General features: G+C 37.7%; 1 protein-coding gene across 1 annotated transcript; it reads left to right on the forward strand.

The window, feature by feature from the left end:
• Positions 1 to 1,553: 1,553 nt before the first annotated feature.
• On the forward strand, positions 1,554 to 23,038 carry CYLC2 (cylicin, basic protein of sperm head cytoskeleton 2; the record flags this gene model as incomplete). The annotated part of the gene is made up of 7 exons (XM_009995054.1): positions 1,554 to 1,677; positions 1,870 to 2,245; positions 7,324 to 7,464; positions 18,772 to 18,862; positions 20,221 to 20,302; positions 22,287 to 22,393; positions 22,940 to 23,038. Coding segments are annotated over exons 1-7 (1,020 nt in total), but the record flags the coding sequence as incomplete, so codon positions are not given.
• Between the last annotated feature and the right edge of the window lie 254 nt (positions 23,039 to 23,292).

Genomic DNA, 23,292 nt, shown 5'->3' on the forward strand with positions numbered 1-23,292 from the left:
TTTTCACATTGCACTGATGATATTGAACAATACCGTTTTCCACAATCTTAAAAAAAATATTGTACAGATTATTTGGAAAAGTTAGAAAATATAATTACAATGAAATGTTTTGTGGAGGGAACTCAGACTGCCTACATGTATTCCAGTTTTAAAATGCCTGTCAAATTTTACAAAAATAACCCTTCGCTCATTACTGCACACACAGTGAAACAAGACCCTAGATTCCTTCTTGCTTGCAGCCTTACATATTTTACTATTTTCTTTGATACTGGATAAAGCTAAGAAGTTGTGACTGGTGTAACTAAAGCAGTCCCTACATAAATTGATCTATGTATAAGTTTTCAGTTAATCACTAGTGACTTAATAAAACTTATAAAAGGAACCAGAGAATTAAGGAAAGGATGGAGAAAGAATATGAAGAGAAAAATTCAAAAGTTTTACAGATCAGTGAAGAAGGAAGGTAACTGTAGTTTCTTCTTGTCTGAGACATGCAATTATCACAGGATCATTACATGTCACCTGTCCTGCCTGTGGAGAGGGGAAACTAGACAACATACATTTGGAACATTCATGGTATAAAGGAGTGGAATTACAGCTTTCTATGTCTATTCATCATAATATTTATTCATCTTCTCATTCATTTTCTCCTACCATGTATGTCAATATATTTCACTAATGTGTCTCAAGTGCTATCCTACATGTACAAGCTCAAAAATTCCTCAAGAGTGCCAATTATTGCAGCAAGTGTATTAATTAAATATTACAGTGTATAAAATGCACATGAGAAAGAGGAGTATTTGTCTTTTATATACATGCATGATCCCAGTTTCAAAGTGTCCCAAACAAACGAGTTGGATACTTTTCTGGTCATTGATGGACAGTGGAGATAGCATATCTTGTTGAACGTATTGATAATGAAAAACTTTGACAAAAGATCCACCACAAACCAAAGAATTTTCTGAGCAGAAGTGCTACTTGCTTCTGTAAACAAATGTGTCTCTCAAGTCTCCAACGTTTTTATTATTTCTGGAAAGCTGGAAGAGAACTGTGGTACAGCATACGAGTCAGCTGGGTCAATTCTTGTCACTGTGCTTGGAGGATTTTGTTGCTGGAACTGAGAGCATGTCTCCTCTTTCTTATGGGACTGTGCTCTTCAGCCATGATGCAGCTAGGAAGCTTCATGCCCTCCAATCAGACAAATAGGAAAAAGATTTTTTTAATCTTTTTTAATCTCAGCCAGTGCCTATCTTTTACAGGTTTAAGAAAATCCCTGAGCATTGCCTGAGAAGAATTTTCATCTTCATTGTTCTTTTCCAAATCTTAGGATATTGCTATTATGTTTCTTTTTGAGGGTCCTTCTGTCCTGCATGTTTCTTCTGTGAGAGGGAGTTCTTGATGGCATCACTTTGGTGTACTGAAGAAAAATTTAATTATTTTCTCCATCTTAATCTTATTTCTTGAGAACTATTTGCCATGTTCCAAAAAGCCAGGTTGATGAAATGGTGTAAGGGAGTACAAAGTTGTGATTGCCAAGAATTTCTTAGCCCCCGGCTATGTTCCTAATGATTGATCCACGCTTCACATGTCCTGGCCTTTGTTTTCACTTCATAGATGGCAGTGATGTTGACAATGAAGAAGGCAGCGCAGTTGAGAATGAGGAAAATCTCAAAGGAACAGGTCAGTAGTTTGGACTACTTTAAAGCCACACTCAGATGTTTTCTGATCAGCTGTATGAATGAAGGAGGGTAAAAGCTTTCCTTCTGACATGTTACATTCTCTCAGGTGGTTTGTGGTGTTTTGTGTTTTTTTGGGTTTTTTGTTTGTGTGTTTTGTTTTGGGTTTTTTGTTTTTTTTTTTCCGGTTTTCTAGATAAAGGGCGAAGGAGAGCAAAACCAAGACCAAGAAGGGGACATGCCAGAGGAAAAACCAGGCGTGGTGGTGAGGAGAACGAGGGTGAGGATGATGAAGATGAGGCCAGGAGAGCTGGGCAACGCAGAAATAGAAACCGTAGACGAGGACGAGCAGCTGGAAATGAGGGCAGTGATTCTGATGTGGACCCTGGAAAAGACAGGAAGAACCAGGCAAATCAAAAATCCAAGGAAGATGGTGAAGAGGAGGAAGATGAGAAACCTGGTAAAAGTGGGAAAGGCAAAAATGAAAAGAAACAAGATAAAAAGTCTGATAAGAAAGGAAAAAAAGAGAAGGCCAACAAAAAGAAAAAAGACAAAAAGAAATCAGGATCTGGGTAATTCAGTAAATTAAGTTTTTAATATAGAACCATGTTTATCTTACATAAAACCTACTTTAATTTTCCAGATTGTTGTTTGCTTTTTCTTTTTTTTCCTGCAATGAGGAAATGCTGGCTGAGTGAAATGGAAACTTTCCAAAAAGCCTTATTAACTTCAGTGGAACGAAGTGAGGGGTTTATCACAGGTCCAGGGTTGGATCTCAGAAAATGACCAACCAGGCCCTTCTGGGGTGGCTGGTACCCTGAGGATTAGGTAAAATCTGGTCAGCCGGAACCAAACTCAAGCCAGAGTACTTAGTGTAGTTTAGTATCCTAAATTTATGAGCTATTCTCTGGAGAAAGAGTGAAAGTGAAAGAGATGGGCAGTAAATGACAGAGGGACGTAATGACAAGTGAGATCCTTTCCCAAAACTAAGATCCCTGAAGACTCAAAAAACCAACCAACCAAACAAAAAAAACAACCAAAAAAACCCCCCAACCAAATAATATTTTATTTCCAGTGCATAACTAAAATGTTGACACTTTTCACAAGATTAAGTTCTTGTTTCCCAGTCAGGTTTGAGCTAGCTTTTTATAAATTTTAGTGCCAAAATTTCAAATACCCAGAATCAAGGACTGTCTTGCACTCTTTGCCTCTAAATATTACTGTTCACATTTCCAAAATGTTTAATGCAACCTGAGGTCTTTGGAAGACATCACTGACACAGGACACTGCAGAAAATAATTTTTTATTTTCTGCCATGTTGGTATTCTGCTGCTCCTTGTTGCTTCTCATGCTATTGTAATAAAATAATAGAATCATAGAACAGCAGATTGGAATGGACCTCAAGGACCATCTGCTTCCATCTTTCTAGGTACTGCTATAGTTTATATGAGATGGCTCAGCACCCTGTCAGGCTGAGACTTAAAACTGTTCAATCGGGGAGAATTCCCCACTTCCCCTGGGAGACTATTCTACTGTTTGACTGTCCTCATGGTGAAATATTTACCTCTTGTGTCCAATCAGAATCTCCCAAGGATCAGCGTGAGCCCATTTCCCCTTTTCCATGTGACTCCTTGTAGACAGGGAGTCTCCATCTTCCTGGTAGCCACCCTTTAAATACTGTAATGTGCTACCATATGGAATTTCCACTTATCCCCACTGAACTTCATAAGCTTCCTGGAGGGTATCATGTTGGTGTTGTCAGCAAACTTCACTAGGGTGCTCTTGATCCCAACATCTAGGCCACTTATGCTCCAAATACCCATCTCTGGAGGACCACATTTGTGAATAGGCTGGCTATCAGTTCAGCTGTAATTCCAATAAAGGATCTGTGGACCTGGAGGACAGAACAGAAAGGTGGCAAACTATAAATACAGCCCACCTAGTAAATCTGTGAGGACCTATCAAAAATAAGTACTCTTTAAAAGTACAACTTGCTGGTGTAGCTGTTTAATTGCCAAAACATTTCAGCATGAAACAGTATGATAAGAGTAAAATAAGAAGTTGAGAAAGAAAAAAAAAAAAAAAAGGGAAAAAAAAAAAGAAGAAACAAGTAAAATTGAAAGGGATATCGTTCTATAGGATATGATATTGTACTTGCTGTTAACATTTTGGATTTTGCTAAACTCTATAAACAGTGCCCATTTTGCCTAGGTCACAGTAGAAATCAGTAGAATCTGGTGCTGTAACCATCTTTACCTCCTCTACTTTTTACTTAGATTAGGGAAACCTCTTTATGCCCTAATTGTTCTGCATAGAGGAAATAGAGGAATCTTAGATTAATTCAGTGTCAATTGTTTTTATTTTGCTTTTTGTTTGTTTGTTTTGTTTAACCTGATTATTTTATCTCTGCTAATTTGTGGTAGTGAGTTTTACAGGGTAATTCCATGGTGAATGGAGTTATTTCTGACTGAATTTTATATGTTCTGCTCTTAGATGCTATTGGTTGTTGATGTGGTTGATCCTTAACTGCTAATAATGGTGTGAACAGCTCTACACTGTTCATAAGCATGATCCCACAAATATAATAAATTGATCCTTGTAGTCTCACTGTGAAGACCTGTGATATTCCCAGATTCAAAAGCTGTTTTCTTCTTTACTCACTTGTCTAATTGTGACTGTTTTGTCTTAGAAACTGAATGCAGTCATCTGAGGTACCAATCCTCAGAGAAGGTATCTTATATTCTGTGTGATTCCTGTTTTTACAGTTTAGGTCTATATGTGAGCAGATCAAGTGGTAGTAGGCTTAGTCAGGAATATAAAGGTTATGCAAAATTCCAGAGGTACATGGAGTATTAAAGCAGTACAGGCACTGCATCTTTTGCTCGCAGGACAGTTGATCAAGACCACTGAGTGCCAGGGAATGTTATGGGGATTATCAATAAAATAGAATTTTCACAAAGAACTAGGAAGTAATGTAGCCAAATTTATTCACTCATCACACTAGACTCTTAAAGTCCTGCTAGCTTTTTTCCCTGAAAACAGTGAAGCTCCAAGAACATATTTTCATAATAATTTTTCCCTTTATAGCACGGCTTTAAAAAAAATAATGAGAAAAATAGATTTCATAAACCACTTAGAGCAGCAAAGAGGAAATGAAACTAAAGCCAAAACACAGGTGTATAGTATGGGCATAAAACGAAAACACATCAATGTTATGAGCAAATTCATTATGTATGCACTTGAAGGGAGTGCAGCTATTTTTGACAGCTTTACTGACTTAGGAGAAGATGCACTGAATTCGAGTCAAGGAAGATGGCTGCTTGATTTGAAATAATGTAGTGTTGCTTTATGTTCTGTCTTAGGCTGAATGCCACAGTGAACCCTTCTGGCCTTATAATGCAGGAGTCACAATCTTTCGTGAAAGGCTGAGTTTTGTTCCAGAAGAAAGAGTTTTGATTTCCTGACCTGAATCTCATAGTGCCTAAACACTCAAGCTAAAAGGAAAATCTTCTGTAACAGCACAAAATTTCATTGCTTAGTGTAAACGCTGTTAAAAATGCAGATTTCTGAGAGATGTTTAGAAATTTGGACTTAGTATTTTCCTGGTTCTAAAGTAAAGTGAAAAATGCAAGACAAGATGTGTTTGCAAAGACAACGTTGTAATGGGCAATACACAAAAGAGCCAGTATTACCGCTGCTTTACTTCTTTTGTTGTTCTCAGCTTCCTTTCTTCAGTAAGCTCACTGCATTAGCACCTACCACTCGTATTTCCCACTGCTCCCACTGCAGTCTTGTAAAACTACATATTTCAGTTTTGCATAGCCTGGCAATCTTCTGTTAAAGGAAATCCTTTATATTGAGCATTTTATTTTTGTTTTGCATGGTGCAAAACAGCTAATTTTATCAACTAAGGATTTAAGCTCTCCTTTAGTCCTTCTGTTCTTGTAAAGACAGGACTCTTTTTGCATGATAATGCCTCACAATTTAATGCACAAATCTTTTTAGTGACCTTCATCCATTTGACTTAAGTTTTCATATGATTTTTCACTTGTTTGCTGCAACAGAATAACAATAAATATGTCTGGTGTTCTACAGCAGTCATTTGTCCTATAGATTTATATTTTCTGCGACATTGCTTTTTATCACATGAAGTCTGAAACTTCATGAATGATGGGTTCAGCTTTCTAACATGACAGTATTTTCAATAAATACCATTAGAGTCTTTAATAACAGGGCATCTGATAACTAAGAGAACTTATTTCTTTCTTTTGCTAATTTATTCCTATGTGTCTGAAAATTTTAAATTGATCCTCTATAACTTTTTCTATAATGATGTGTATTTCATCGAAACTACAGGCAAATGACCAATGAGAATTTTGTATTTTGCTTTATTACAAAATTAATTTTGTTTTTACTGTAACTCTTTAAAAAAAAACACTTTTCATAATTTTTCTTGCTGATAAACCTTTTTGTCCTTCATGCCACAATAATCTTTAACTACAGTTGTCACCTGGTTTGGTAGGAAAAAAAGTTACCCAGAGGACTGAAACTATAGAATTAGGTGACTTAGGTAATGAATCACTCAGCTCTGACATCAGCTTCTGAATATCAAGCTCCCAGGAAGGTGAATTATAAGCAAAACTTCCTGCAAATGGCTTGTGTGATAAAGCTGGACTGAACCATTCCCAAAACAAACTAGAAAACTATTTTTTTAAAAAATGAAAACCCCACAATAAATTTTCAAACATTCAAATCAGAAAAATGGCAAAAAAACCCAGTACAACAAAGAAATAGAAATGCATCAAACTACTTCTACTAAGAACTTATTAGTAGTAATTGTCACTGTCAGTTTTTTAGGGCAGGAAGTCAGAGTTTAATAATTTCCTTTTTATTATTTTCCTGTTTGCTGATATAAGAAGAGGAAACATCTGTTGATAATGATTTATTACATGCCTTTATTTGAGATGTAAGATTCCTCTTAGAAAAAGATATCTATACAGGGTTTAGGATAGTGGATATTGCCTTAATCAGCAACGCTTTCCAAGGATACTACAAATCAGTGCATGGATAAATTCATAGCATCTGTAGCTCCCATCACTATGGCATCTGCTAGAATTAAGTACCAGAACACATCACAGCCTTGCTGCAACAGGGTTTTGAATCTTTCCCAATTCTAAAATTTTACTGCCTTGACCAGTGAATGGGCTGTCTTCTGGTGTTTAAACTTAGCTTTGTTGTGGCTGTCATGTCTCTTCTGTCTCCTGTGGCACATTGAAGTAGTTGAATAAGTTCATTCTTTATGGCTTCAGTGATAGTGTCCTCACTTGCACATTGTGAGTTTGGATTGGACTCTGAGGAGGCTGGTTACTCCCACAGGAGCCATCAGTGGCTGGCAGGCACCTCCCCAGTAGAGCTGCCCACTCTCTGTGGGATGCTCTGAGTGTAGTGCTGGTTCAGTCAGGGCTCTGCTCTTCATGTGCAGGCTTTGCCTTTCATACTAAAATTAATAAAAACTCTAAATGAACTGTTTCCTCCTTTCTGTGTAAGAGTGGAAGCATTTATGTAGTCTCTAAGTTAAATACAATTAACACTGAAAATGTTTGTCCTTTCTCAGTTTTGGTGACTTTTTTCCCCCTGCTTTTGTTTGAAGCTCCGATTCTGACTCTGAGGAAGAGCCGATTACAGAGGAAGAGCTGGCTAAACTGAAAGAAGAGGTAGAAGAAAAAAAGAAACTAATTGCCACACTACGAAACAAGCCATGGAAGATGAAAAAGAAGCTGTCTGTCCTGAAGTATGGTTTGATTTCTACAGTGAACATCTGCCATCTTGCTTTGCATTTCACAGTGTTTTTCTGAACTTTCACTTTATTTCTAGACCTGCTGACGCTATTAACTTTAAACCACCCCTAATCTCACTGTCACAGGGTGTGCTTTCATAGAAAGTGGAGGTAAATGGCATAAATCAGTTCTTTCTTGTCTCTGCAGACCTGAAATCAAACATAGAAAACCTGTATATTTTTAAGTTTCTTTTACACTCCCCTGCAAAATCTTTCATTTTCTTAATTAAGATTAATGTCAGTAAACTCTTACATTGGTAAGTTTAGTATCTCACTCAAGAAATACTATGTAATTTCAGGAATTCCTCAAGATTTCTGGGATGGGAAGAGAGGATTTATCTTCCTAGTCTAATGTTTTGGAAAGAAAAATGGATTTTTTTTTTTTAACTTATGAAAAAGAAAACTGATTGGAAAATAAGCTCATGTTTTCATGCATTTCTAGCTATGCCTTTTATAAAGTTGTGTTTTGCCCTAGCAAACCTAACACTACAGCTACAGGCTAAAAGCTACATTTTTATTTATGGTTACCTTTCCCCCAGGCACAGGAAACTCTGTAAACACAGAGAAATTCATTATTTTGTCAAAACTTTTGTGCTCATTCTGCTTTGAATAGCTCATTCACTGAGGTAGTACCCAAACACTGGCAAAATTCATGATCATGTTTTATTAGACACATATAACAGAGAAATTATGGTCTCTCCTGCAGACAGCTTTTGTTATGGCTACAAAACACAGACATAATGGTTGGAGAGATAATATGAAATATGGTGGGGAACGTCTAAATATTTTTCTTTCTAGAAGGTAAGGTTATTTTGTGAAGGGTACAGCTACAAAGAGGACATGGAAGATATGTTGTGAAAGAAGGCAACATGGAAGGAGGTAAAAGAGAATTGAGTACATGGGAGAAGTAAAGTGGAATAATTGTGAAGGTGAGAGAAGCTTCGGAAAAGATAGATGAACACATTCGATAATCAGAAAGCAATTATTTTATTTTGCATAATCTATAGTTGAAGGATACGTATGCCCATAAAGTTAAAATGTGTTGATCAGAGCTGCTATTTTATATTCATTCTTCTATCTCAGCTTTCCTAGCATCCTAGCTCCTAGGAAACTTCCTAGCCTAGCACAGCCCTTGGACTGTTACCCTTTATTGCTCTTCCATATGAGTGGTGATGAAGATGCAAGACGTAGTCCAAGGGTGATCAAAAGAGAATTCAGGACCTTGGGTCTGGTGAGGGAGTCTGGAGCAGAGGCAATTTTTTCCTCTCTCCTTCCAGTTGCAGGCAGTGATATTGTAAGAAACAGGCACATCCAGTCTATTAATACATGGTTCCATAGCTGGTGTCACCAGTGGAATTTTGGGGTTTTCCATAACAGAATGGTCTAGATGGCACCAGGCTTGCTGGCATCAGTTCTCTTTCAAAGGAGGAAGAGGGCCTTGGCCCAAGATCTTGTGGAGCTCATTGGCAGAACTTTAAACTAGATTTGAAGGGGAAGTAGAATAACATCAGGCATGCTCATAACAAGCCATGGTATGATGCACAAAGTTTTGAGGGATGAAGTGGTTGTGAGGCCCCTTAGCCTGTTGCTCTGGAATGTGCTGGATACACTGGAGCACACTTGAAATGTTATGGAGTTGAGACAGGGGCTCCTGAGATAATAGGAGCCAACAGGGAAACATCAGTGAAATATCAGAAGAGTTAAGGGATCTGCCTCTAAGAAGGTACCATGGACAACAGCCCTGCTGGAGTGCCTTTACACCAGTGCATACAGCATGGCCAGCAAGTAGGAGGAGCTGGAAGCCACCATGTAGCTAGAAAGCTATCTCATGGTTACCATTACTAAAACTTGGCTATCAATGCTGTGGCTATCAACAGCTACAGGCTGTTCAGAAGGGAGAGGTGAGGAAGGAGGGGTGAAGGCTTTGCCCTCTACATCAAGAAACAGAGTGTGAAGAGCTGTCTCTGAAGAATAGGCACGAGCAGGTTGAAAGCTTCTGCATAATAGCTAGAGACTTAGGCAACAAAGGGAAGTTTGTGGTTGGTGTCTACTACAGGCCACCCAAGCAAGGGGAGCCTAGTGATGAAGCCTTCTTACTCCAGCTGCAGGAGGCATCAAGCTCACCGGCTTTTGTCCTGTGATGATTTCACTACTCTGACATCTGCTGGAAAAGTAGCATAGTAAGGTGTAGACAAACCAGATGACTGAGTTCATCAAGGATAACTTCTTCAGCCAGGTAACAGACCAGAGGCGAAGCAATACTGGACCTGATGGTCACCAGAGCAAGTGAGTTAATCGGTGACGGCAAGATTGGAGGCAGCCTGGCTGCAGTGATAACGCACTGGTGGAGTTCACAGTCCTGAGGGATGTGGGACAGGAAAAGAGTAAAGTCAGGACTCTGGATTTTAAGAAAGCAAACTTCCAGCTGTTGAAGGAGTTTGTCAATAGAACCACCATAGAAACTGCCCTCAGGGACAAGGGAGCAGCACAGAGCTGGCAGATATTCAAGGACACTTTCCAAAAAGCACAAAAGCTGTCAATCCCCAGGTGTCAGTTATCAGACAAAGAAGGCAAGAGACCAGCATGGCTGAGTTGGGACCTGCTGGTCAAACTAAAGGGCAAGAAGGAACTGCACAGGCAGTTGAAGCAAGGACAGGTATGCTGGGAAGGGTACGAGGACACTGGCTGGTTGTGTAGGGATGGGCTCAGGAAAGGCAAGGAGCAGCTAGTGTTGAACCTGGCAAGGGATGCAAAGAATAACATGAAGGGCTTCTACAGGTATATCAGCCAGAAAAGGGAGGTCAAAGAAACCATTCCCCACCCTAACAAACACAATTGTTAAACTGGTAACAATGGAGAAGGAGAAAGCTGAGGTACTCAACAACTTCCACTGTAAGACAAAGTCAGATTCATGACTAGCTGAGGAACATGAACATGCATAAGTCTATGGGACCTGATGAGAGTCCACAAGGAATAAGCTGATGTAGTTGCTAAGCCACTCTCAGTGAATTTTGAAAAGTCATGGCAGTCAGGTGAAGTCCCTGGTGACTGAAAAATGGGAAACATTGCACCCATTTTTTAAAAAGGTGGCCAGGAGGCCGCTGTGAACTACAGACCTGTCAGCCTCACCTCTGCATGGGAAGATCATGGAACAGATCCTCCTAGAAGCAACGGTAGGGCTCATAAAGGATTTGAGACAAACCACATGACTTGACCAGGGGCATGTCCTGCCTGACCAGCCCCGTGGCATTCTATGATGTGATGACTGCATCCACAGACAAAGAAAGAGCTACAGATATCTATCTGGACTTCTGCAAGGCCTTTAACATGGTCCACCACAACACCCTTCTCTCTAAAATTGAGAGAGAGAGGGATTTGATGGGTAGAATGAGGAATGGTGGATAAGGAATTGGTGGCTCGAAGGTTGCACCCAGAAGGTGGTGGTCAACAGCTCAATGTTCATATGGAGATCATTGACAAGCGGTGACCCTCAGGGATTCTTACTGGGACCAGTGTTATTTAATGTATTAATCAATGACATAGTGGGATTGAGTGCAATCTCTGCAGGTTTGCAGCCACCACCAAGCTGAGTGTTGTGGTGGATGTGCCTGAGAGACAGGATGCAATCCAGAGACCTGGACAAGCTTGAGAAGTGGGACTGTGTGAACCTCAAAAAGTTCAATGAGGCCAAGTGCAAGGACCCGCATCTGGGTCAGGTCAGTCCCAAGCATGAACAGAGGCTGAGAGATTGAGAGTAGTCCTGAGGAGAAGGACTTGTTGGTGTTTGTTGAGAAGCTCAACGTGAGCTGGCCATGTGCTCTTGCAGCCCAGAAAGACAAAGTGGTGATGGTTTTGAACTGAGAGATTGTAGATTTAGATTAAATATTAGAAAGAAATTATTTGCTGTGAGGCTGGTAAGACACTGGAACAGGTTCCTCAGAGGAGTGATGGGGGCCGTACTACTTGAAGTGTTCTAAGGCAGGTTGGATGAGGCTTACAGCAACAAGGTCTAATGGGAGATGTCCCTTTCTCATGGTAGTGGGGTTGGAAGTAAATGATCTGTAAGGTCCCTTACAACCAAAGCAATTCTATGATTTTATGGCTATTATTCCATGACTTTATGATTCTATATAAGGAAATTTTTTTTTATTATGAGGTCATGAAACACTGTAACAGGTTGCTCAGGGAAGCGGTAGAAGTCCCATCCCTGGAAACATTCAACGTCAAATTGAATGGGGCTCTGAGAAACTTAGTTTAGTTGAAGATGTTGCTCATTGCATGTTGGTTGAACTAGATGAACTTTAAAGGTCTCTTCCAACCCAAATGATTCTAAGTCTCTGAGTAACATCTGCTGGTTCTCTCAATCTGCTTGTATTAAACTATAAAAAAGATATATTTGAGGACAACTGGCAAATACATTGGTAGTGACAGTAAATGATGATTAATACAGGCAGAAGCCTCTAAATCAGATATACAGTCATTTACATGATATGTTTTAGCTCAGCCACTAGTTGTGGCTGAATCAGGAGCTCCTGAATTAACATCTTCAGCCTATGTCATCCTTTCCAGGTCTGAGGAATGGGAACATTAATCCCTTCCAGACTCAAAAATCTGTGTTGCTATGAAATGTTTGTAAATGGATTAGTGCTTCTAGTCATCCTCACTGTGTTAAATTACTGCATTTTTTAAATTCTCTGAGCTGAGCTTTCTCAATCAAATTAATACCCAGTTCTCAAAATCCCACCCTTTTATCTGGCTATCTCAATAATTTCTTTATTAATCTTCAGGGTGAAGTGGTGCTTGTACTTTCAACATGGGCAGCAATTCTACCTAAAATTCCAGTAGTTTATCAAGTTTAAAATTCTTATATTTATGAAATCTAGACTGTGAGACTAGACATGCATTAAGTTTTGTTTGCTGACACAATAAGGTTAATTTTAGTAAAAAATATACATCAATATGCTTTTATGGCAATTTGTGACAATATTTTTTTCTATGCTGTATTGCAGCCCTCCATGAAGGAGGCTTGGAAGCATATTATCAGCTAATTGGCCCCAGAAAAAAAATGTTTTCCAAAAGCAAATTACAGTTCTTCATATTAGCTTATTTATTTTGAATCTATGTCTATTGAGAGAGGAATTACTTGTTGTTTCTCTGTCAAATAACATTCCAAAAATAGTCACCATTTATTACAGGCAATCCTATTCAGATTGTAATTGTTCTGTACAGTCATGCATAACTCAGCACTCAAAACACATAAATCCAGCAAACAATTGGAATTAAAAAAAAAAAACAAACCACAAAAAAACCAAAACCCAAAACAAACGAACAAGCTAAAGCCTAATATATAGTCACATTTTTGAATGTGTGAGGGAGCAACCTGGTCTGATGGGAGGTGTCTAACTGCACTTGTTTCTGACTGCACCTTGAGACAGTATGGTAACATCTTTACAGATCTAGAGATGTGAAAAAAGTGAGGAATAAAAAGATGTTATCCTGGAAACAACATCACCACTCTCCCAGGTGACAGGAATTCGACATGTTAGGCTGCAGGCTGGGGACATAGTCTGTGCTGTTGAGAGCCTGAATGTGGCTGAAGTCCACACTTCTCATTTCCAAGACAAATATTCTTCTTCACAAAAGCTTTCTCATTCTTTTCATTTGGCTTCTACCGGTTTACATGGTTTGTTGAGTACTGTTGTATGTTTTCTGTGGGAGATGTTTCACAAGCCAGTTAGCAAACTATTAAAACAAGTGAAATGAAATTATATATTTTTTAAAGGCAGCAAAATGTCAAGCTTAGGCTTTTTAAAGGACCTCCAGTTGTACACAGACTGTGAAGAGAGCCACGGGAACTTCCAGTTTTTCCTAGGAAAAGTATTCTCTCTGCAAGGGACAGAATATAATGCAGTGATTTTTCATGGTTTTTTACTATAATTTACTTTATTGCAGGACTTAGATTACTAATCAAGACAGATGAACTAGAAAAAAAAAATAAATTATAAGTATACAAAATCTAGAGATACATGAGGTGTATGTGTGGGATGCTGGAAACTCCTCATCTTTGGATGCACTCTTTGTACTCCAATGAATCAGTATTTAATCTCTCATACTATGGACATACTGACAGTCCTGGAGGCCAGCCTGGACGTCTTGAAGACAGATGGGTATTAAGTAACACTATAATTTGCCCTTTATTACTGCCAAAATGCTTTTTGAGAGAGCTGTGCCGGACAAGAGGTGTTTTGCAGTTAGTTTTTAGGCAACTTTTTAAGACTTGGGAAGTCCTGAGTGATCAGTATGAATATGATACTTCTTTTAATTGAGTTTTTAGATCTTGGAGACTGAAACCTTCCTGAACTGTTACTGAAAAATGTGAGCAATCCACTTGAATCCTATTAATTAGCAAGAACCTCTGAGAGCTGTAATTCATCCTCTCTCTGCAACACTGAAGTGCCCGAAGCACTGTACACCTAGCACTTTGGAAGCTGTAACTCCACACCTAGTATTAATAATTAACTCTGTCTTCTCTGGGACAATAATGCCCAGTTCCATGCAACATTTATTAGTTCCTTGTGTCTGTAATTCAATTAATAAGGTTTCTCTGAAGCTTCTTTAAATTCACAGTTAGCTAACGGGGCACACTTTGGCCTACCTTGTGATATAGGTAATTTACCTATAACACATGATACCAGTGATTACAAAGCTCAGTTTTGTCGCTCTGCGTTGTTTTTGACACGTCCTCATGTTAGTGAAGCTGCATTACTTCCAAGTAGGCACGCATATGTATATGTATGTGGTTTTGGTTCTTCTTGTTGTTTCTAAAGGAGTTGCATACATTTAGGACTGCTTTTTATTACTTGGTTGTTATTTCTGTCCTCACAGTTTATTATTAGCATGGAAGAACCGGAGCAAAGGACAGAGTGTGGCAAAAGTCCACAGGGATGTACAGAGGTCTTTCAGTGAGGTTTTTAGACATCAAGGTAGAAGCTTGAATTAAGTAAAATATTGGATTATATTTAGCAAAAAAAAGTGTGTTACTGATGGGGAAAGGACATTTCAAACCTGTTCATTGACTGAATGATGCCAGGTTGTTGCTGAACTTTTGAAGCCAGAAAGCTTAAGCAAAAGTCAGGCAAACGTCTCCTTAGCCAACAAATCCCAGAGGTCAGGAGTAACCCAGTGGAACTAACCTGCTCTAGAGATCTCGAGGGGAAAAAAGGCTGAGGAGGAGAAGGAAAACATACTTTGTTTCATGGCTAGAGCATCGTCTAGTAGTTGTGTTTTCTCTATTACTTCCTTGCATATAACTGCACATGTATTTCCACATCGTTACTCAAAGAACCACTTTCAAGCTCTGCTTCTTCACTGAGTTTGCTTTTCAGATATCTCATTAAAACTCAGGTGGGGATTTTTCATAGAATCAAGTTGTTATTGAGATTTGCATTTAACCACCAATTAAATAAGATGTTTAATTCAAGCAAATATTAATGGATTCAGCTAACAGATGAGCTGCTGTGGGCCACTTAATAACTCCTCTGTATATTTTCATGTGGTGGGTTCCCTTGTAAGACCTAGTCTGTCTAGATAAGTGGCATTAAAATGTTATTCAGAGGGTTAATAGTAAAATCCACCACAAAACAAAAAATGACATACTTGTAAAACATGAGAGATACCTTGAATTCACTTATCCCAAAAGTGAAAGAAGACTTTCACTCTTTTCTTTGAGAAGATATTTAAAAAAGAAATAAAAATTCCATTTTTACAACACCATAACAATCATAGAATTGTAGAATATTTAGGCTGGAAAGGATACTTAAGTTCATTGAGTCCAACAATTAAACTAACACTGCCAAGTCCACCATGTCCCTGAGTGCCACATTTATATGTCTTTTCCAGAGATGGTGAATCAATCACTTCCTTGGGCAGTCTTTTGCAGTGCTTGACAACCTTTTAATGAAGAAATGTTTCCTAATATCCATCCTAAATCTCCCCTGGCACAACCTGAGGCCATTTCCTCTCATCCTCTCACTTGTTACTTGAAAGAAGAAACCACCGCCACTTCTTTACAGCTTCTTTTGGGTAGTTGTAGAGAGCAAGAGGATCTCCTCTCAGCCTCCTTTTATCCAGGCTAAACAACATCAGTTCCTGCAGACACTCCTCATAATGCTTATTGTCTGGCCTCTTCACCAGCTTTGTTGCGCTTCTCGGGACTCGATCCAACACCTCAATAACCTTGTAGTGAAGGGCCCAAAACCGAACACAGTATTTGATGTGCAGCCCCATCAGTGCTGAGTTGGCATTCTTGGCCTCCTGGGCAGACTGCTGGCTCATATTCAGCCACCTGTTGATCAACACTCCCAGGGTCTTTTCCTCTGAATTTCTTTCCAGCCACTCTTCCTCAAGCCTGTAGCTCTGCATGGTATTTTTGTGACCCAAAATGCAGGGCCTGACACTTAGCCTAGTTGAAACTCACACAATTGGCCTTGGCCTATTGATCCAGACTATCCAGGTCCTTCTGTAGAGCCTTTCTACCCCCAAGCAGATCAACACTCCTATCAAACTTGGTGTAATGTACAAACTTACTGAGGGGGCACTCAATCCCCTCATCCAGATAATTGATAAATACTTTAGAGAGAGCTGGCTGTAACACTGAGCCTTGGAGAGCATCTCTCATGACTGGCTGCCAGCTGGATTTTACTCCACTCACTACAACCCTTTGGGCCATGTAACATGTGCTTAATTTCTATTAACTATACAATTATTATTAACTATGTGACAATTTTGGCTATTAACTTCACAAGGATGGAAAATATCAATTGCCACAGTTTTTAATGCATGTTTGAAGTATCTTTTCATGGTCAGTGTGAAATGGCAAAAGTCCTATTAATTAAAAAAATCAGAATGTATTGTAACTAGACTAGAATGCAAACGCAGTGTAAAGGGAAAACTAAAATAATACTACAACCCCACCATTTGGTCTTAGTTGATTTTTTTCAAGATTTATACCACAAATTTGTAAGTGCAGGAAAGCAACATATAAAAAAGACAGGAGTTGCTTTATACATTTTCACAAAACATGTAAGTAGCTTCACAAATATTGTACATGCATGGATCCAACTGATTTTGTCCTTCACTCTTGCATATGTAACTCAGTTGACTGCATGTGTAACCACACAGTAGGGAGTTTAACTGGTATCAGATACATTTCTGGTTTTTTTGGGCTGAAATTATGAATACAGGCTAATGTCATGAAAATCTCAGAAAGACAGATTATAAAGCAGTAACATCTAGGGACAGTTTATAACAGTTCTATAACCAGCTCACACTGGAGTGGGGCAGTTTTGGGGAAGAAGAGATACAGGGAAAAAGGAAACCTCAGCCACTGGCAAAGTAAAACCTGGGGAAACATTCAGGAGTGTCAGCAATAGTAAACCTGGAGATCTGGATCATCACCTTCAAAAAGCAGTGTTTTGATTTCCCCTGGAGAAAAAGCTTAAATACTGCTAACACTCTAACATGAAAGATTGCTTAGAGAGTCCGGGAGACAGACGGGGATAAGAAAAACTATTTTTTTTGTAGAAAACTTTGTAAAATGACATTTCAAACAAGTCGCCAGAAGGCTTGGATCAAGAGTTTAAAATAAATCTTTTTATTACTTTTGTTGTGAAGAGTTTATTTTTGCTTTGACTTAGCTTAATTTTATGGCAGAACATGTTTGTGGAGATCTTTTGTATCCAGCTGCAGCAAAAGTATGTTCATATCCACCATGGAGAATTTTTTATGATTAATGATTTTACTCATATTATCCCCTTATATTTTTAACTTTTTTCACTTGAAAAAAACCAAGCCAATCAAACAAAAAAACCCACAAACCCCCCTAAAGCAAACAAAAAAACCCCACCCCAAACTTGTATTTTGAAATCTTCATATTCCACACCCTAAAAGCACATAAACCCACAGATATTTTAGAGTTCTGTAGGTTTCGATTTCAGTAATTTTTCATTAAAAGACTCCAACGCTTGAATTACCTAATGATGGACGTGGTGGTATAAGGTTTTCCAGAATACGATATGCTGATTTGGGGGATGGGTATATGTCCAGTTTATTGATTCTTGCTTCTTTTATGGTACGGGTCCAGCACTGACTGCTAAGTTTATGAGGAAACTGCCACCTGCTGTTAGGACTGACTTAAATCTCCTGACATTATCACAGCTACACCGCTATTCTGCCAATGCCGTTGGCAGGTTTTGCATTTACCACAATATTTTTGCTTGCTTACCTAAAATATGTGAGCAGAAGATAGAAACATGGTAATTAATTACATTTAGTGAACACTTCTGGAGAGATGTGAATCACAACTAACGTTTTCCAAGTAGTCTGCCTTCTTTTAAGTGCTTAGTGTAATATTGTAATATACAGTGTTTTGCAATCATCTAATGCAATGATAAAATAGCTATACAGTCTTGGGCATACATTGACAACTAAGAATTTTTAGTCTGTTTTCCAGTGGTTTAGATCAGCACATTCAGCCTTTAGGGAATATATTCTCAATAGATACACACATGAAAGTCATACGTCTTAATTAAAATTAGATGAAATGGAGGAAATGTCAGTGTGCTCTTGATCTATTCTGTTTATTATTCAATGCATAGACATTATGTATTTTAAAAACAATTTTAAAATCTTATTTTCATATTTGTATCACCAGGATATTGTTTAATTTCTGTATCTTTATAAACCAAAATTCAGTCTTTTGTGAACACTGAAGCTACACTTCTAAGAAATTATTCCCAAACTGTTGCAGTTAGAGGTGGAATATGCAGAAATTCTGAAGACCTAAATTAAATCTAGTATTGAGAAAGGTAGACACAGTGGAACCAAAGCTTTAGTATTTATATATCTTCAAAATAAAAAATGAAAATAAATTTCCTTAAGCAGCTAGACAACAATTTTTATTAAGTGGAACCAGGAGGAATAATAGTTTGTAAGTTGCACAGACAGCATCTGAATTGCAAAAGAATGTCACTGTGACTGAATATATTTGACAGCACTAACTGGATGTAGGCAGATCTTAGAGCTCAAATACACTTGGGTTAGACTGGATTAATGACTTTGCTTGTTCTGCTGATCAGTCTTGTGTGAAATACAAAATCTTAAAGCTTTTCTTTCTAAAAATTAGTAAAAAGTTGCATTGCTATTATATATGCCATATCATCGCCAGAATATCATCTATACCTCTCTTTTGCCCTCATTTTCCAGGGAAGCTCAACTTTTTGTGGACAAGTTTGAAGGTGCTCTTGGAAAAGGAAAAGGAAAAAAATTCTATGCATACAAAGTGATGATGACCAAGGTAAATGTATTATTTCATTAACAATGTAATCCAAATGAGGAGACTTTAGCAGATTATTGTCATAAATAATCATCTGCCAAAATATAGTTCTTTGTCTTTCTTTGCACTTTAATGCTCTTATTTCAACTGCCCTCACATGAAAAGATTTCTAAAGCAAGTTCACAGTTTGTTTGAGACTTGTCATGAAGAAGAAAATAAATTGTTTTGGAGAGTTTGCAATAGTTTAATATCTTGTGGAAGTTAATTTCTCTTGGTGTAGATTGGGTTTTTCTGTGACTAAATACAAAGATCATTCTTGTCCTTGGGACAGTCCTAAGTGAAGGATCAGACAGTGTCTTTCTGCCACTTAGAAAAAATACTGGAGGAAACCCCACTGAGCCAAGGCTCCATGGCCACATGCCTCATAGGAATCAATATGGTTTTGTAGGATTGGGACCAAAAGGCAAGAGTGGTTGCTGAGGACCCAGAGTTCACACAATATACATTCTGGCAGGTCTCTCGTTGAGTTATTTTCTGTTTAGTCCCAAGGACTAAGTACCCGGTAGCCATGAATCCGGAATAGTATGCTCCTTGAGTACGTTCCTCAAAACAACCTTTATCTCAGTTTTACGTCCTTACACTATTTAATGGTGCAAATATAAGTCTGGTAAATTGGGATGGTTTGGGAAATTCAGTTCAAAAACATACTTTCCCCAAATTAAATGCTGATGCAGAATGACGGTAAGAATATTTGAAAGGATTACTTGCTGTGGCCCTTAGTTAGACTGGATTTTCTGCAAGCAGCTGTGTAGTCACATCTCATTAACATTAATGTTCACAAAAAATAATTAGGTTTTCAAACTCAGCTGGGCAAAAGAAATTCAATTACAGAAGTTATCCAACAGATAAACTACTAGGTAGACTAGTTAATTAAATGTTACAGCTTGAGCTCCAGAACTAAGTTAACAAATTAAAAAATAATTAACAAATTAAATTATCAGAAAAAAAATTCTGAAAAAAAATTCTAAATAAAAAGTAGGAATAGCATGATAGGAATGGATTATTTAATCATTCTTCTCATGGAAGAGGCTTCACACAAAGCCAGTAGGAGTCACGTTCAGAACAAAATAATGTACATGGTTCTTCCTAAGATAGTGGTTCCATTGCAGTGGGCTCTGCCAAAGGGTACTGTGGACAATGAAGAGTTCACATTAGATCAAGGGGAAATTGAGCACCTGGGCACTGAGATGACTTTTTTTGTTGCAACTGTTGTTTTTTTTGATTGGTGTTTTTAAAATTATCTGTCTATCTATCTATCTATCTATCTATCTATCTATCTATCTATCTATCTATCTATCTGTATCTCTAACCCTTTTCAGAAATGGATGAAATTTCAAAGAGATTTTGAGAATTTTAAGACAGCCTGCATACCCTGGGAAATGAAAATTAAGGAGATTGAAAGTAAGTACTCATGGCAGGTAATAAAAAATAGCATCTAGTATTGGTGCATTCCTGGTGCATACAAAATTGATAAATTATTTTCGGATATTTTAGAAATAAAGGTCTGTATTCAATGGGTAGCATAAAATCATAGAGTATTTATTATTCATTGGTATTTATTGAGATTGATGTTATAGCTAGTTGAAAATTTCCTTGAGAGAGTGTTAGTCACCTTAAAGATAAAAATCCTCAATCTAAAGATAAAAGTTCAGGAGCCACTATTGAAATTAATCCCGGAAAACTGGAATTATGATTTAGTCATTGCAAACTTTCACTTAATTTTTTCTTTATTTATACTACAATAATAATTTCTGAGGTGTATTTTCATCATCCTGAGCCTTACTTAAGAGGTATTTTTGGTGTTATTTCTGTACTTTTTCACCACATAGGGTAACACAGGGAAAACAATTGTGGTCTCAGATGAAAACATATACTAGGTGTAAATACAAACAAAACAGTGTAGTTAGTACTCCAAGTATGTTTCAGAGTAGGTTTTTCGGCACAAATAAATTTTGTGTTTCAGTTCTGGTGGTGAATTTAAACTGCGGCCCTCTCCTTGAAAGAAACTTGGCTTAACTACATAGGTATCTGAGAGACCATCAGAAGCTTTGCCGCTGATGAAATGCAGATGAAAGTGCAATGGAAACTGATTTTAGATAAGTTGCCTTTGGAAGAAGATGTGGGATGCATCAAAAAGCAATAAACAGAGAAGTAGAATAACAGGAAAATGATAAAATTCGAATTTTGTGGAGTTTTGGACTGCAAAATAAGTTTAGGAGGATGTCCTTAAACATACGGCCTACAGACTGCTGAACAGATTATCTATTCACCTCAGGTGGAGTTTCTAAAAAGTCTTCTCCATAGCTGTAGCTAAAATCAAACTCAGCAGCAAGATGTATGCTGGTCTGGAGGCATGAGAGACATCTTGAGGACTTGGGAGAGCCACATTTCTGCAAGTTTCTGCAAAGGAGTAGTCCCAGCAAAAATGGTTCTGCTAGTAGTGATTTCCAGCAGACATATCTCTTTTCTTGTAAAATTAGAATGGAAAAACAGAACAGGGTCATTTTTCCTGTCCTGCTTTTTTTTTTTAATTATTTATGTTATTGTTATTTGGAACGAGTAACATTTGTTGCTGTCACCTGTAAGATCCCAAAAATCACAGTGGAATAGTACCTTTCATAATCTCAAATAGTAATATTGTAACATTTATTATTTCTTTATTAATTTTTGTTCTGTTCAGCATATTGTTAAGACAAGCTGAAATTATTTTTACTCACAGAAATAATTATCTGTCTAAATATTGGTAATTTAAGAAGTACAGTTAAAACACAGTTTGGTGCAAAACTCTGTAGTAAAGAATAAGCACCTGGTGATGGGACTATCTTTACTTCCATGTGAAACACAGAAATAGCTAAGTAAGGGGAAGAAAGGGTACAAACCCTTATAGATTCTGAACAACTATAGTGAACAACTCTGATGAGCACTCCAAAACCAGAACTTCTAAGTACTTTGTGCCCTTGGAATGATTACCCCCACTAGCTAATTCTGTGCAGCTTCCTACAAAAGCTGGGCTGGTGCTGGCTTAACGTAACAACAATGCTTACAAATCCACAAAATATAACAAATAAAAATAAAAGGTGTGATTTTCTTTGAATCCCACTGCTAGAGGATTTAATGCTGGTAAATATCACAACTTTTATGTGATACTAAATACTCTTTATAAATTATACTTTAATATTTTTTGTTTCTGTTTTCTCTGCCAGGTCAGTGAATGCTAATCTACATTATCTGGAAAAAAAGTTATTAGACTTATGGTAATAAAGACAGTGAAAAGACACCCTGTTTTTATTTATTTTAAGTAAATTTTGAGCAAGTTCATCTTAAGGTAAAATAACATAAGAAGACTAACTTATCTGCCCTTTTTTCACATCTTGTGTATTTATAGGTCACTTCGGCTCATCAGTGGCATCTTATTTCATATTCTTGCGTTGGATGTATGGAATAAACATGATTCTCTTTGGCCTGACCTTTGGACTTGTAATGGTGCCTGAGGTGGGAATCTTCTACATTGAGAATTGTTATGTGAATTTCTGTCTTTGCAGTGAGATTTTACAGGACTGAACCTTTAAATAATATTTGTGATCTCTTTATGCTCCATTTACAAGTATTAAGATGTACTAAGGCTTTAAAAATGTACTCTTTCCACAGGCAGTTGTTGCTACATAGAGAGATGAAACAGACATGACTGAAAAATGTATTTAGGTTGTGTCCTTAAAGTGTTTGCCTGTGATCTGGGACAGTGCTTACCTACTTTTTTTTTCTTTGGAGAACTAAGGAGAGGAACTGGGACTAAAAATGCTCCAAGTGAAGTGTCTTGACTAAAATGTGCATTGTGATAGAAATAAATATTACAGGTCTCCAAGGCACCATTCAGTATTCTCAGAAAGAATTACAGAAGTAGGTCATCCTCACTAAGCAGTTAAGGCCTATAAAACAAGCAATGCTAAGAAATGATAGATCGCTTTCCCTTCCTTTTGATATTTTGCTTCAAAATGTAAATTGCAATTTTTTTTTTTTTATTATTTTTTTTTTTGCTAGGCTTTGATGGGAAAGCCATACGGTTCTTTACCTAGAAAAACTGTCCCAAGAGCTGAAGAAGCAACTGCTATGAACTTTGCTACTCTCTGGGATTTTAGTGTAAGTGCATAAATTTGCAATGTGTGCATGTTCACAAGACTCCCTGATTATTATGGGGTTTTAAATAATTAATTAACATTCAGAGATTTAATATGAAATATTTCAGAATAAAATGGCAATAGAATTAACTTACATGTTTGTTACACAAGTTCTGTGCATAGTCAAAACCTATAATGAAGCTCAATATCCATGTGCACGTTTCAGTATATGTAGCAATCTAAAGGCACATGGGAAAAAGTCCCAAAGCTGGATTT

The sequence above is a fragment of the Chaetura pelagica genome, unplaced genomic scaffold, assembly GCF_000747805.2.
Source record: "Chaetura pelagica isolate M959 unplaced genomic scaffold, ChaPel_1.0 scaffold330, whole genome shotgun sequence".
NCBI classification, from domain to species: domain Eukaryota; kingdom Metazoa; phylum Chordata; class Aves; order Apodiformes; family Apodidae; genus Chaetura; species Chaetura pelagica.